At 48.3% G+C, this 13,813-nt stretch overlaps 1 protein-coding gene across 1 annotated transcript; it reads left to right on the forward strand.

Moving 5' to 3' along the window:
* Window positions 1–456: 456 nt before the first annotated feature.
* Window positions 457–10,017, forward strand: LOC128845036 (cytochrome c oxidase copper chaperone). The gene is made up of 4 exons (XM_054043228.1): window positions 457–512; window positions 653–787; window positions 8,385–8,498; window positions 9,803–10,017. The coding sequence occupies exons 1-3, from the start codon at window positions 457–459 to the stop codon at window positions 8,467–8,469; spliced, it is 276 nt and encodes a 91-aa protein (XP_053899203.1). The 3' UTR covers window positions 8,470–8,498; window positions 9,803–10,017.
* The last annotated feature ends 3,796 nt before the right edge of the window (window positions 10,018–13,813 follow it).

A 13,813-nucleotide genomic window follows, 5' to 3' on the forward strand; every position in this document is an offset into this window, starting at 1 on the left:
TCCCACTCCTCGCCTTGACACCTGAAGGGGCTGTAAGGGTGGATCACACAGTATGGGGCATGTTCCACCCTCCACTGCTCCCGCCTGAGGGCGGCCGCGCTATCAAACACAGTGAAACGCGTCTCCTCGGGGGCCAGCAGCCTCGCCACGCCATGGGGCTCCTGCAGGGCACGGACACAGCGAGGGGCGGGCTGGGGGGTGCAGAGCAGCGGGGGAGGGGGAAGGAGGGATCACTGTGGGGAGGGGCGAGTGGGGGCGGGCACGCGGGGAGGGGGTGTGGACACGAGTCGGTAAGGGCGACTCGCGTGGGACGAGCAGAAGCGCGCGGCGATGGCGGGGGCCTACGCAGAAGAACTCCATTTCCCGCCGTGCTCCTGAATGGGCGCGCAGGCGCAGTAAGTGTCGGGTCACGGGGGGGAGGCCGCTGCCCGGAAGAAGTCGCGGCCCGCCAGGCGCATGCGCATTGACGATCCGTGCGCGGACTCCGGTAGGAGCGTGCGAGGGTTGCGCATGTGAGCGGGGGGAGGGGCCCGGTCTGTGCCGAGAGTCCCCGCGGGGGCGGGGGTCCCGCGAGGGGCGGGTGCACCGGCCGTTGGGGGCCGGGCGGGCCTGTCGGGTCGAGCGGGCTCTGACCGGCCCCGTGTATCCGCAGGGATCCCGCGAAGCCGCCGAAGATGTCGAGCCTGGCGTCCGCCAGCTGCGAGCCCCCGGGCCCCGAGCCGCAGGAGAAGAAGCCGCTGAAGCCCTGTTGCGCCTGCCCCGAGACCAAGAAGGCGCGAGATGCCTGGTAACCGGCGGGCGCCGCCACCCCCCCCCCCCGGGGGCCCAGCGACGGGCTGCTCGGGCCTGGCGCGGGCGGGCCGGGGAGGGTGACGCTTCCTGCAGCAGCACATGGGCTTTGCCCTGGCTGCAGCGACTCCCCCTCCCCGCCAGCAGCGGCCCACAGATACATCTTCCATCAGCCTGGTTGCGTCTGCGGGGGGGGGGTTAGGTCAAGTCGGCTTAACTGCAGCCCTGGGGCTGTGTGTGTGTGTGTGAAATTGTTCACATCTCTGAGTGACACAGCTGGGTCCAGCTAAATGGGAAGTGTAAACCGGGGCTGTGTCACAAGAAGCCCTCTTCTTTCATCAGGGGTGTTGTCAGTATAGCTGTGTCACCCGGGTGTGTGTCTTTCCCTGGCACCACACCCTGACCAACATATCGCTGCCCATATACGTTTTACGTGTAGCCCAAGCCTCAGGCTGGTTCCCAGTGGACAGATGACCCCCTGCCAAAATCACCATTATAAGTCCCACTAATCAGTTCCTTCTCTTAATCTACAAGTAGGCTAGTGACTGAATAGGGAATGGAAATTGAGCCTTATAAGAATGGCTGTACTGGATGAGACTAATGGACTATCTAGCCCAATAGCCTGTCATCCAGCAGTGGCTGGTGCCAGTTGCTTCAGAGGGAATGAGCAGGGCAATTATCAACTGATCCATCCAGCCTGGAAATGCTCCTAGGATGCAGCCAAGGACTTGCAGTGGTACTGGAGGAGCTTCCCCAGTCATTGCCTTTATTGCCTTTGTGTTGTAAATAGGGATTTCAGTTGCCAGAACTCTGTCTGGAACTTTTCTCTGTATTAATTATACATTAGTCCAGTCCCTCAAAAACAAATAACTAACTTCCCTGTAGATGATATTTTAGTTCCTAGGGGATCACCTGCCTTTTTCAGGCAGTGATTACTTACTGTTTGGGATTTGTTTTGGCAGCATCACCAATTGATAAAAATGATACAAGTTCTCTTTAAATTATCAGGAAACTACTTTAGTCCAATGTGTTGATGTTTAAAATTCCAGTACCAGTGGTGATGCCAAAATAACTCTCCAGAAAAATCCAGTGTGTGTTCAGGTCTACGGGGTCTAATCATTACTCTTATTTTTCTTAATATAGTGTCTTAGTCTGATTATAAATTAGCTTTCTGTCTTTTGAGGTACTCCAGCCAAATAAATATCTTATGGGGAGGGAGTTTCAGAGAGCAAAGCTAAAAGGCCCGATCTGCTAAGCATTTTTTTGTTTTTATATATCGCCACCATCAGAAATTCATACTGGGTTGGAGGTGGAGGGAGTTACTTGTTAGGTCACAATTAGCTCATCTTCTCAGCTGTCAGAGGATGGTACGCTTTCTGGTCAAGTGAAAAATTCTCTATGTTTTGCCCTTTCTAGTTTATATGTCTCAGGTGCTGGGACTTGCTTTACTTCCCTTAAGAGAATAATCCATGCTCTCAGACCTTGTCTACACTAAAGGGAGAAGTAGATCTAAGCTACACAATTCGAGTTATGTGAATAGCGTAATTCAAATCGATGTAGCTTAGATCTACTTACAGTGGGGTCCACACTACGCAACGTTGATGGGAGATGCTCTCCCGTCAATTCCCCTTACTCCTCCCGATCAGGTGGAGTACAGGAGTCGACGGGAGAGCGATCGGCAATCTATTTAGCTGATCCCGCCACAACATCAATCCTCTGGTAAGTGTAGACAAGCCTTAATAGCTTGCACTGCTAAAGGTCTCGTCTTGGTATGCATCCTAATTTTTCTTAACTAAGTTTTATCCCGTTATTTATCACTTTGGACCTCCCTACACATTTCCTTTTTTTCCTCAGTGTTTTCACTCATCAGTTAGTGCAAATCATCTACAAGTATCTCCTTTCTGCGTAACCAGCTACCAGCCTCATAGCGCTCCCTCTTGAGAAATAATACACTGAGACTCTTGTGACACTGCAAGTTCACAGGACAAGGAAGTGTGTGTTTGGGTGCAGATATTAAATGGATATACCAAATTAAAAATCTCACTTCCGCCTGAAAATTGTTTTTCTACTGTCATTACAAGTAACAGAGAGGAACACTTCTCAATGTTATGTTTTATTTATGCATATGAAAGCCCTTCCTGTATAGTCAGTTCCCTATAGTTGTCTTCTGTCTTCTATAGTGTATATTTCACTGCACTTTCTGTATCATCAGTTTCTCTTGTTGCTTTTGGGATTTGCACACAGCAGCAAGTCAGAAAAACACTTAATTTACCTTTTTTTAAAACACCAAAATTGGCAAGTGATTTCAGGACACACATAGTATCAGAAACTATTAACTTAAAAAAAAAAAAAAAAAAAAAACCACAAACCTGACTAGCTCTCTACACATTCTTTTGACCCATGCAGCACACTCTAGTTGCTTCAGACTTTAAAGACTTTTAATACAAGTTAAATCCTAATTTGTGAAGTTTTTACTACAATTTGTCTGCAAACTTGTAGAGTAGAATGATGTTTAGCAGCATCTCGTAATGAACCTTGGCCTCACTGGGGAAGTTTTATCTCACTAAGTGACATTCTTCCCTTTAGAGGTGAGAGAATAGCAACAATAATTAGATACATAGGTTAAAAATAATATATACCCATTTTTAATGTCTTTAATTGTTACTAATAGCACTTTAGATCAGGGGTCTCAAACTCAAATGACCACCAGGGCCACATGAGGACTAGTACATTGGCCCGAGTGCTGCATTACTGACACCTCCCCCTGGCTGCCCTCGGCTCCGCCCCCACTCCACCCCTTCCATGAGGCCCCGCCCCCGCCCCACCTCTTCCCACCCCTTCCCTGCCCCCATTCCAATCCCTTCCCCGAACTCCCCACCCCAACTCTGCCCCCTCCCTGCCCCCAGGGAGTGCAGGTGGTGTGTGGCGGGGGCTTAGGGCAGGAAGTTGGGGTGTGGGGTGCAGGAGGAGTGAGGGGTACAGCAGGGGGTCGGGGTGCAGGAGGGGTGCGACATGGGGCTCAGGGCAGTGGGTTGGGGTGCAGGGTGAGGCGGGGGCTCAGGGCAGGGGGTCGGGGTGCAGCAGGGGGCTCAGGTCAGGGTGCAGGAGGGGTGTGGCATGGGGCTCAGGGCAGTGGGTTGGGATGCAGGAGGGGTGCGGGGGTGAGGCAGGAGGTTGGGGTGCAGGAGGGGTGCGGAGTGCAGCATGGGGCTCAGGGCAGGGGGTTCGGCTGCAGGAGGAGTTCGGGGGGCAGGGATCTGGCCCGGCGCGTACCGGGGACAGAGCAGGCTCCCTCCCTGCCTGCCTGTCTGCCCCCGTCGCTCTGGGAAGAGGCTGGAACGTGGGGAAGGGGGGGCAGAGGGGCTGTGTGTTGCTTCAGGCACCGCCCCCAGCTTCTCCCATTGGCCGCGGTTCCCTGTTCCCGGCCAATTGGAGCTGCTGGGGGCGGTGCCTAAAGCAACACACAGCCCCTCTGCCCCCCCTTCCCCACTTTCCAGCCTCTTCCGGGAGCGTTGTGGGGGCAGGGCAGGCAGGCAGGACCCTGCTCTGCCCCCAGTGCACGTGCACGACTGGCCCGAGCCGCTCTAGGAAAACACTGGGGGACGGTGGGGGGGCTGCGAGGGGCTCGCGGGCCGCAGAAAATAGCCCCGCGGGCCGCATGTTTGAGACCCCTGCTTTAGATTATTTCAATAGAATTTCAGAAACCAATTTACTTTTCATCATTTCATCATTTTAACATTTTTTGAGTTGACTGTGAAAATGCTGTAATGAAATAGGTCTCTAATGGTCCCTGGAGAGCTTGCTGGTCCTCCTTTGGGGCAGGGACGCTGTCAGTTTGCAAGTCAGTGATTCTTAAATAAATAATTAATAACCATCTATGATCACAAAATGTAAACCCCACAGTTGGAAACAGGAATTATTTAGGACGATACAAAGTGGTTGGTTTTCTGTCTTGGGTAGTTAAAAATTAAAATAAGGACAATATAGGCTAAACATCAAGATAACTTCCTGAGTGTGAGGCATGGTAGGCCATGGAATACTTCCTCAAGGGAAAGGGCAGGTACTCCCTTCCATTGGACGTTTTAAAACTAGGCTATTTCACACAACAGAGAACTATCCAGTAGCACTAACTGCCACTAGATATCCTTGAGGATAAGTTCTTAGGATATGAAAAAAGTTTAGGCACTTATGTAGATAATGAGAACATCCACTGTTACATTAGACAGTATAAAAAGTTTGTTTTGTAGAATGAATATAAAACCTATTGCTTCAGGACATAATCCAATCACTAACTGAAGGAATTTAAACTTTCACTGCAGGTTATTCCAAAGTAGAGAAGGGCCTGATATATGGAATTCATTTCTGAACTTCCCAATAGTTTTTAGGTTTGGGGTCCTCTCTAGACAAAGCACTGCACTGTATGGCATAATTCTGCCCTGGACAAGGATGGAGGAGAGAGGATCTCAGACTTAATAGGGTTCTTCCATTTCCAATTTCTGTGATAAAATGCTGAAAGAATGGAAATAAGCCAGTTTAGAAGCAATAGGAGGATGTCTCCCACTTCTCTTATAATGGCTAATTCATCATGTATTGGTGATGGAATTCTGAGTTTCTTTGCACTTGCCCTCAGGAGAATTTATATAGCATTCAGCTTTATACTTTATTTGAGATGTGTTGCTTCTTTAATGGGGAACTCTTGTGCTCTGAATCCTGTTTTCTGAGCCTAACACTGTTAACACTGATAAATTAGCATCAAATCTAAATTTTCTCAGGATTGTGAGTGGGACAGCAGTGGTAGAAAATACCCTTCATCTTCCTGTGGGAAAATGGTGGTGGAAAATCAAAGCAAGCTCTGCAACAGACTGGGCTTCCTGTCTTACACTTGCCACTTCTTAGCATTTTATGGGCCCTAATTAAAGTCTCATAGCTAAGGTTAAGATTTTGTCACAATTATTTTTAGTAAAAGTCACGGATGGGTTACGGCCAATAAACAAAAATTCACAGAAGCCTGTGACCTGTCTGTGACTTTTACTAAAAATAACCCGGGGTGTGTGACTGCCCAGGGGACTGTGGGGATGGGACTGACAGCCCCTGCCACTGCAGGGAGACGAGGACAGCTCCAACTTCATCCCCGGCCGCGTGGGAAGGAGTGGGGGACTGCTCCCGCCCTAGCCGTTGGAGAGGAGTGGTGGAAGGACAGCTCTGGCCACTGCTGCGGGATTGGGTAACAGCTCTGGCCACTGCCAGATGGGGTGCTGCGGGATGGGGTGACAGCTCTGGTTACTGCTGTGGGCATCCGCAACTGCTGCGGCAGGGGCTGAAGCCAAAGAAGTCACCGAGGTCCGGAATGTGTGATCTCTGTGACTAATCATAGCCTTACTCGTAGTCCTCCACTGAGGTGTGTCAGTATCAGACCTATATTTTAGAGGAGAAACTGAGGCACGGGTGTGTAGTGACTAAAAATTGTGGCCTAAATGACTTACCTAACATCATGCTGTGAGTTAATGACAGAACCAGGAATAGAACACAGTTCTCCTGACTGCTGGACCCCTCCTTAAGCCACTAGAATTTGGTGGCTTGCAAAAGAGAACTGTTTTTTGTGTGTGTGTAAAGTACTTTGGTGCAAACATGAAGATGAGGTGCGCTTGTTCCACATCACTGGAATCATTAACCCACACATATTTTTCCCAAATAACACAATGTATAACTTGAAGTCTCTTTAGGTTTCAACTTGATAACTATTCTTAATCATATTTATGGCCTTGTAGCTGCTGTTTCCACCCCTTACAGCTACAAATGTTCTACCCTGATAGGGAGATGCCCAAAGTAGCTCCATTGTTCAAAATTCTTCCAGAATTTTCCTTTTAATGGGAACTTTGCACAGACCTGGAAGGTGACAAACTTGAATACTTTTGGAGGAAAATAAAAGTATAAATCTGAACATATTTTAATGTTCTAATGTAGTCTTGTGTTCTGAAGTTCTGTAGTTGGCCAAGTGACTCAAGGTTTAACACTCAGATCAACTCAGTGGCATGTCTGGTTGTCGGTAACGTGATAACTTTGGAATGCTATATTTGATCAATTCCAAAATTTCAGGGATGTTCTAGGTATCTCTGGGCACAAGCCCAATAGATTTTAATGCAACTCAGGCACTAGAAAAGCCTTACTCACAGAAAAATCAGGGCCCCCAGACTGCCTGGCACTGCAGGCAAAAGGATCTTTCTGCCACCCCTTGCTGCTGCACACACTTGTCAGATTCTGCAGCTTAACTGTCTGTACAGGGAGTTCTCTGTAGCCTGGACTCTACAAAACTAAGAGTCTTCCAGGGAGGGTTTGGAGTGTGTGCGGTGAATGGGGACCAGTGGTAGTGAGGGCAGGGGGGGAGTGGAGCAGTGGGGGTGTGGGAAACAGCAAGCCAGAGTGGAAGAGAAAAGTAGAGGTGGAGCTGTGAGAAAGCAGGGACCCAGAGAGGACTGTGGTGGGGGGGAAGCCAGGATCCAGAGGAGTGTGGGGACAAGGAGACTCTACTTTGTGATTGGGGGGGTGGGGAGTGAAGCAGGGACCTGCAAGAGAATGGACACATGGGGAGTGTTGATGAGGGATGTAGGGTCTTAGAGAATGACACCCTGGCATGTGGTGGAGCTGTGGGAGAGTTCCAAGAAGTAAATAGAGGGGCATGAGAGGGTGGCACACAGGGAGGCTGTGAGGGGATGCAAGGAGCCCCTGATGGACACAATGCATGTGGCCTACACAAGCTACAAAGCGTGCGTTCCCCTCATTGTTAAGCTCAAGTTTTCAAAGCCGCCTTCACCCCCATCACCCAATTTGAGGTTTCACCTTTTTTCAGAACATCTTTTTTTTTTTTTAATTAAAAGATAGCACATAGACTCCTGGAAGAAAAAATAATACTGCCTTGGGTATAACACAGGCAAAAGTTTAATTCATTGGTGTCAAGTGAGTTTGCAACTGTGCAGCAAAAATGAAAAGATTAATGAGTATGCCTGTAATGTTAACATTCCCTTGTCTCCTTGTATTGTCCAGGTTCTCTGAGCATAGAGCCCAGCTGGCAGCCAGCTTCCTCAAAGTCAGCTTGGCTTCCATTGCAAGCTGTGAGAGGCAATGGCCTTCTTTACTAAGAGTAGCCTCACTTCCACTTGAAAAGGCTGTAGGGAAATGACAGCCATCTTATCTGAGAGAAGCCTGTGGCTTTATTCCTATGGGGAAGGACGGGAGACAGTCAGCATCTTTACTAGGTGTTCTTATTTCCACATGCAGTAACTAGATGAGGATAACCTCTCTGAAGTAAGCCAGTTAATTCTCCCTGAGGTAAACTGTACAGCAAATTAATTTGAAACTACTGCCTTTTCAATTTAAAATATTTAAAAACAAGCAGGGAAAGTCAAACAAATCAGCTGAGTTTAAGGGCAGCCTTATATTAAATCAGATTGTTTTATGGCCTGCTTACTATGAAATCTATTATACAATTTCTTCCCTTCATGAACCCTTCACCTGTGAGAGTCCATTGGTCCTGCAAATCTGAGGATTACATGGTGTCCGTTTTGCAAGCTAACCAGGGAAATCTCTTTGCCTTGCAGCATCATTGAGAAGGGGGAGGAGCACTGCGGGCCCCTTATTGAGGCTCACAAGGAGTGCATGAGAGCCTTGGGGTTTAAAGTATGAGCGAGATGAGCAGCAGGGCTGTATGGATGGTGAGTATAGGCTGTGGGACCATATTCATCACTTGGTCTCTGCCTCTGCAGTGGCTCTGAGAACTCAGTAGATGTCACCTCCTTAGATGTGAAAGGTGGTGCTTTAGGATGAAGAAGAGAAGGCAGGTATCTGCTGCTGGCCTCACTGGCTCAAGAGTAACTGCTGCTGGCCTCTTAGAGCAGTAGTTTTCAAACATTTTTTTTTCTGGCGACCCATTTGACGAAAATTGTTGATGCCTGCAACCCAATGGAGCTGGGGATGAAGGGCTTGGGGTGTGGGAGGGGCTCAGGGTTGGGGTGAGGGCTGCGGGGTGGGGCTGGGGATGAGTTTGGGGTGCAGGAGGGGGCTCTGGATTTGGTGGGGCTCAGAGCTGGGGCAGGGGGTTGGGCTACAGGAGGGGGTCAGGGCTCTGGACTGGGGGTGCAGGCTCGGGTAGGGCTGGGGATGAAGGGTTTGGAGGGGCTCAGGGCTGGCGCTGCACCCCAGAAGCAGCCAGCAGCAGGTTCGGCTCCTAGGCGGAGGCACACAAGTGACTCTGTGCAGCTCTTGCTTGCAGGCACTGCCCTCCCCCTCCCCCCCAGCTGCCATTGGCTGGGAACTGGCCAATGGGAGCGGGGGGGGGGGGGGCAGGGCGGCGGTGCCTGCGGGCAAGAGCTGCATGGAGTCATTTGCATGCCTCAGCCTAGGAGCCGGACCTGCTGCTGGCTGCTTCCGGGGAACAGCCCCATTTCAGAACAGGTAGGGACTAGTCTGCCTTAGTCGGGTAATATCACTGATGGGACTTTTAACGGCCCGGTCGGTGGTGTTGACCAGAGCCACCGCGACCCAGTGTCTTACATTCCACAACCCAGTACTGGGTCATGACCCACAATTTGAAAAGACACTATATTAGAGCATTTGCAGTGGTGAAAGGACTGCTGGGAGTCTGCATCCATATTAAGTAATTCTACAATGACAAAGCACAATCCAACCCTTATGAACAGATGTCCTGTAATAGATTTGGATTTGGAGGGGGTTATAAACAGGGAGTTTGGGAGGGTATTAAATGATTAAAAATGACAGTGCCTTCTTTAAATATGAAGTTCAGCTTTCCTTCTTTCATCTTTTATTGTGTCACCATCATTACAAAGACACCATATTGTATTCTTAGAGTTCCTACAACAGAGAAACTCTGTAAGTAACTGTCACTAGTGTAGTGGTTAAATTGCTGCACATAGTGACCTTTATGACAAGAGGCTATTGAACTGTTCATATCCAGTAGAAGTCTTGTCTCTTATTTGATGTATTCTTTTTCTTCTCCTAGGTGATTTGCTGTTGGGTGACTGGTTTCTCGGGTGGCTGAACAATATTAAGTTATTTCTGCAAGCTACTTCAAAGAACAAACTTATGAGAAATCTATTTATAAAGAATTTCTAATAAAAACCATATGTATATTGCCTCTGTGGCACCTCCATTATCTGATCTTGACTGGCTGATAGAGATATATTTTCCTCTTAATAAAGGATTTAAAAATGCTCATTTCCCTTTTATTTTTAAAGCAAAGACACCCCCACCTTCTAACCTAAACCATTTTCTGTAGTATGGTGGGCAGCAATTGGTTAATGACTCTCCTCCTTTCCTTTCCCTATCCAAATTGGAATAAGAACCGTGATAGCTGTAATCATATTAAAATATGCTGGTTTCTAGCGAAATTTTTCCCTTTACTACTATGGATGGGGAAATCATGCTAGCGATAAGTGACCCTATTGTAGACAAAAGCAAAGATATGCTGAAGTTTGTAGCTGTTGCCTGTTGTGCAGGGATAACTGGTATTGCAGATAAGTCAGGGCATCTGCTCCTGTAAGCCTGCTGCTCTTTGCAAGGAACTTCCCCTAGGATTGAAGCAGGTTCTGCTGCTCCTAATGTTGTGCTGTCCACATCTGAGACAGAATTTTACTAATCATTGGCACTTCTGTACCATTGCTTGAAAAATTGACTAGCTCGTGGAAAGTTAGGAACTTTCCATGTCAAGTTGGGGAGGCTTAAGTCAACACACTCTTAAAAAATAAGTTTCTAGCCCTTGTGAATGCTCAGATACACTCACAGTTAACTGATACAGTGCTACCTTTGTCCTGAGTCTTCACCCATGTTTCACTATATCTACTGGCTCAGGGCTTTCCCAAGCCTGCTGCAAGGTGAAATTAACAAGACATTTATTAGTTTCTCTGGTGTTGTTCAAAACCCTTTGGGTGGCACAAAAACTGACAATTTAATTTTGACTGGTGCTTGTGAAAGCTGGGGGTTGAGTCTTTACAAGTAAGGGACCTTAAAAAAGCTGGGGAAGGGAGGGGTAGAGAAGCAGACCTCCCTTCACTAACAGCTATGGGTTGGGTGAGATAACTTGTTCTCCTTTACAGCGGCTCTAGAGTGGGCCCTTCACATTTGTCAGAGACCTTCTGTCCAGAAGCTGATCCAAAAGACTGAGCCTCATGCAGTCATCAGAAACAACACCCTGGAAGTAATCCCAATGCACTCTCACTTCCCAGAAACTTCTGTTTCTATTGGTGGTTCGTCTCTTGTGTTAGCCTGTGTTTTGAGAGTTTTGTTTTCTAGTAGAAAGCATACAGTAAACTTTTAAGTTTTGTATCTATAGCCACCTCTACCAAAGGATCTGTAAGCATTTTACATATGTTAATTAAACCTTAACCTGCTCTGTCAGGAAGGTAAATAATATCTTCATTGTATTGCAGGGAAACAGAGACCCAAAAGGGCAATTATTTGCTCAGGGTCACAGTGAGGTGGTGGCAAACCAGCAATAGAACTTGAATCTCCTGGTACATAGTCCTGCCCTTTGGCCACAAGATTATCCTTTCCTCCTTCGTGAAGGCCAAGAAAGAGTGAAAAAGGAAGATGAGTGTCCTCCATTTATATCTCCTAGGTTCCAGTTCTCCCTAACCGTTACAGCCTACAAATAACTCCCTGTCAAGACAGTAGGAGTTGCTTGGGTCTGTTGGGGGGAGGAGCAGGGAAGAACAGCTCTGTGTTTGCTAGGAACCTAATCTAAATGTCTTTAACTTTCTGTTGTCCTGTTTCACCCCCAAACAGACCGTGATGAAAGTGGTTTTTCAAATTACTCTCTCCTGGTGTATGTGCCAGCCTTAGCTTGTACTGTTTTTTCACCCTACGATAACCTGCCAAAGGTGACCCAGGCTCTGGTATTGCTTACTTTGGTACTAATGAGTGTTCCACATGGAGCCAGTCTTCCCAGGGACAAAATCATCCAGGGATGGTGATTGATTGACACTTTCCATCTCCTTTTTTAAAGGTGTCTTCAAATCTCACGCTAGCGCTTTCTAGTACGAAGTGTGTTAATCCAGAATACGGTATTAGTAGAGGAGTTGCTCATGTCTCTTTAAGTGACTGGTGCCCATGGGAATGGTATGATAGGCATGGGTGCTGTAAGTTTGTCCTGAAACACAACCACCCTTGCAATCCTATCTTACGCAAAGGCCTATTCCATTGGCCTATGCAGGCTGACTTCATACTGTCGTCCTTTGCATCCATATTCTGATCTCAAAGGATGCATCTGGTCGTGAAAAGTGACTGCTTCCTGACAACCGTGAGAATTCTCCCATCGGAGCACAGCTGATGATTTTGTTACTGATGCAGAGGATAGAACAGGATCCAGTTTGCTATCCCAGAGCTCTGTTGACACTATAGGACGACAGAAGAAGATGTTACAACCCTGACTATTGCTGCTGTTGTAAGGGACAGGAAGAGCCCAGCTGGATCCTCAAAGCCTGAGTGCGGTTTGCAGTAGTGATCACTAGAGAAAACATCCTTTTTGCAGCATATTGGTTCTGGAATCATGGGGAGAGAGTAACTGCTCCCATTGTGTAACTTTAGGAGTCAGTCTGCTGTCAGTGCACTTCAAATACATGAACAAGGGTATGTTTTTCTTTCTGTACTGGATGAAACCCCTCTGTGTTTGCAGAGAACTATAAAAGTTTAACATGGTGTTATGTTTCCTGTGGGGTGGGCATTCCTTCCATTGCTGTGTAGCTGCCAGCTAACTTTGCTGGCATCAACAGTGCTGCTGCTGTAACATGGATTGTAGAAGGTGCACAACCACTGACAGTGCTGCTTAGGGGTCAGGCAGTGGTTGGCAGGACATCTCCCCGCTGAAGCACATCCCTGTCTTTCAGCGCTCACCCCCCAATAGTTTCCAGTCCTTCCCTTTTGCACAGGGGCTTTGTGGGCTGGGCCCTTGAACAGTTACAGTCTTTTCCAGCTGGCCTCTCACTGGAGGTGAAGGCTCTTGTAGTATTGTCCGTCTCAGACCGGGTAGGGGAGCTCAGGCCCTCCCTGTTCACCAGGCTCCAGTCCAGGGCCTAAATGGTGGGCAGCTCCAATCAGCACCTTGGAGTGCTAAAGCCACTGCCCCCCAGACCACTTCCTACCCTAGCTTCCCAGAGTAAGTCACTCTGATCAGGTCTCTGACCGGCGCACTCTGTCCCATGCTTCTCTTTTATGGGTTTGCACAAGTCTGTGTTGTCAGGTCCCAGGCAATGAGCTCCTAGGCAGCACTTTCCCCTTAGAGCAGCTGTCTTCTCCCTTCCACTGCCCACCTTCTGAGCTGCTTTGCTCTCCTTTTTAAAACCCTGCCTCCAGCTTGTGCAGGCTTTGCAGGTGTGTCTGGGCGGGGCAGCCTGAGTCCAGAGCTGTTCCTTAACCCCCTGCTCTCCAATGTGGGGTTTGTATACCCCATCACATAGGTCCAAACAGAAGACCTGCTCACACAGTAGACAAGTGCACCCTAATTGCACCATGCCTTCCTCCTATTGGTGGACTAGAAATACAGCTTCCCCACAGCCTGCTGGAGATGGGAGGGAGGATCCTATGCTAGGGTAGAATTTGTCCATTGCACATTTCCAAGCAGTCCCCTTAATGTTCCCCGTCCCCCTGTGCCCTGTAGCATTATCATGTTAAAGGTGTGAAAATCCTATTGGCTCCTCCACTGAAATTCACCCCTCACACATTCATGTTTGCAGTGTGTTCAGAGCAGGATCATTGCGCACACTATAAGCTCCAGTACTCTGCCCAGTCTACGTTTAAATGTCCCACATGATGGAGTTGCCACCATGTCCCCTAGGAGGCTATGCCACAGTCTGACAGGTCTCCTCACTAGAAAGCATTTCCTGATGTCTTGACTATGTTTTCCTTTGCTAGCTTCCTCCCATTGCTATTAGATATCACCCAGCAGGGAGGTAGACTTTCTGGTTTTGTAATATGATGGACATTCCTTTGTCCCAAAACAATAGTGAGGAATAGTGTG

Source organism: Malaclemys terrapin, chromosome 1 (assembly GCF_027887155.1).
Source record: "Malaclemys terrapin pileata isolate rMalTer1 chromosome 1, rMalTer1.hap1, whole genome shotgun sequence".
NCBI lineage: Eukaryota > Metazoa > Chordata > Testudines > Emydidae > Malaclemys > Malaclemys terrapin.

What these genes read in the sequence shown, in the direction of transcription:
- LOC128845036 (XM_054043228.1), top strand. Translation starts at nt 457, where the DNA reads ATGCGCATTGACGATCCGTGCGCGGACTCCGGTAGGAGCGTGCGAGGG. An exon ending in AGCGTGCGAGGGTTGCGCAT is followed by an intron (nt 513 to 652) that starts GTGAGCGGGGGG and finishes GTGTATCCGCAG; the next exon opens with GGATCCCGCGAAGCCGCCGA. An exon ending in AAGAAGGCGCGAGATGCCTG is followed by an intron (nt 788 to 8,384) that starts GTAACCGGCGGG and finishes TTTGCCTTGCAG; the next exon opens with CATCATTGAGAAGGGGGAGG.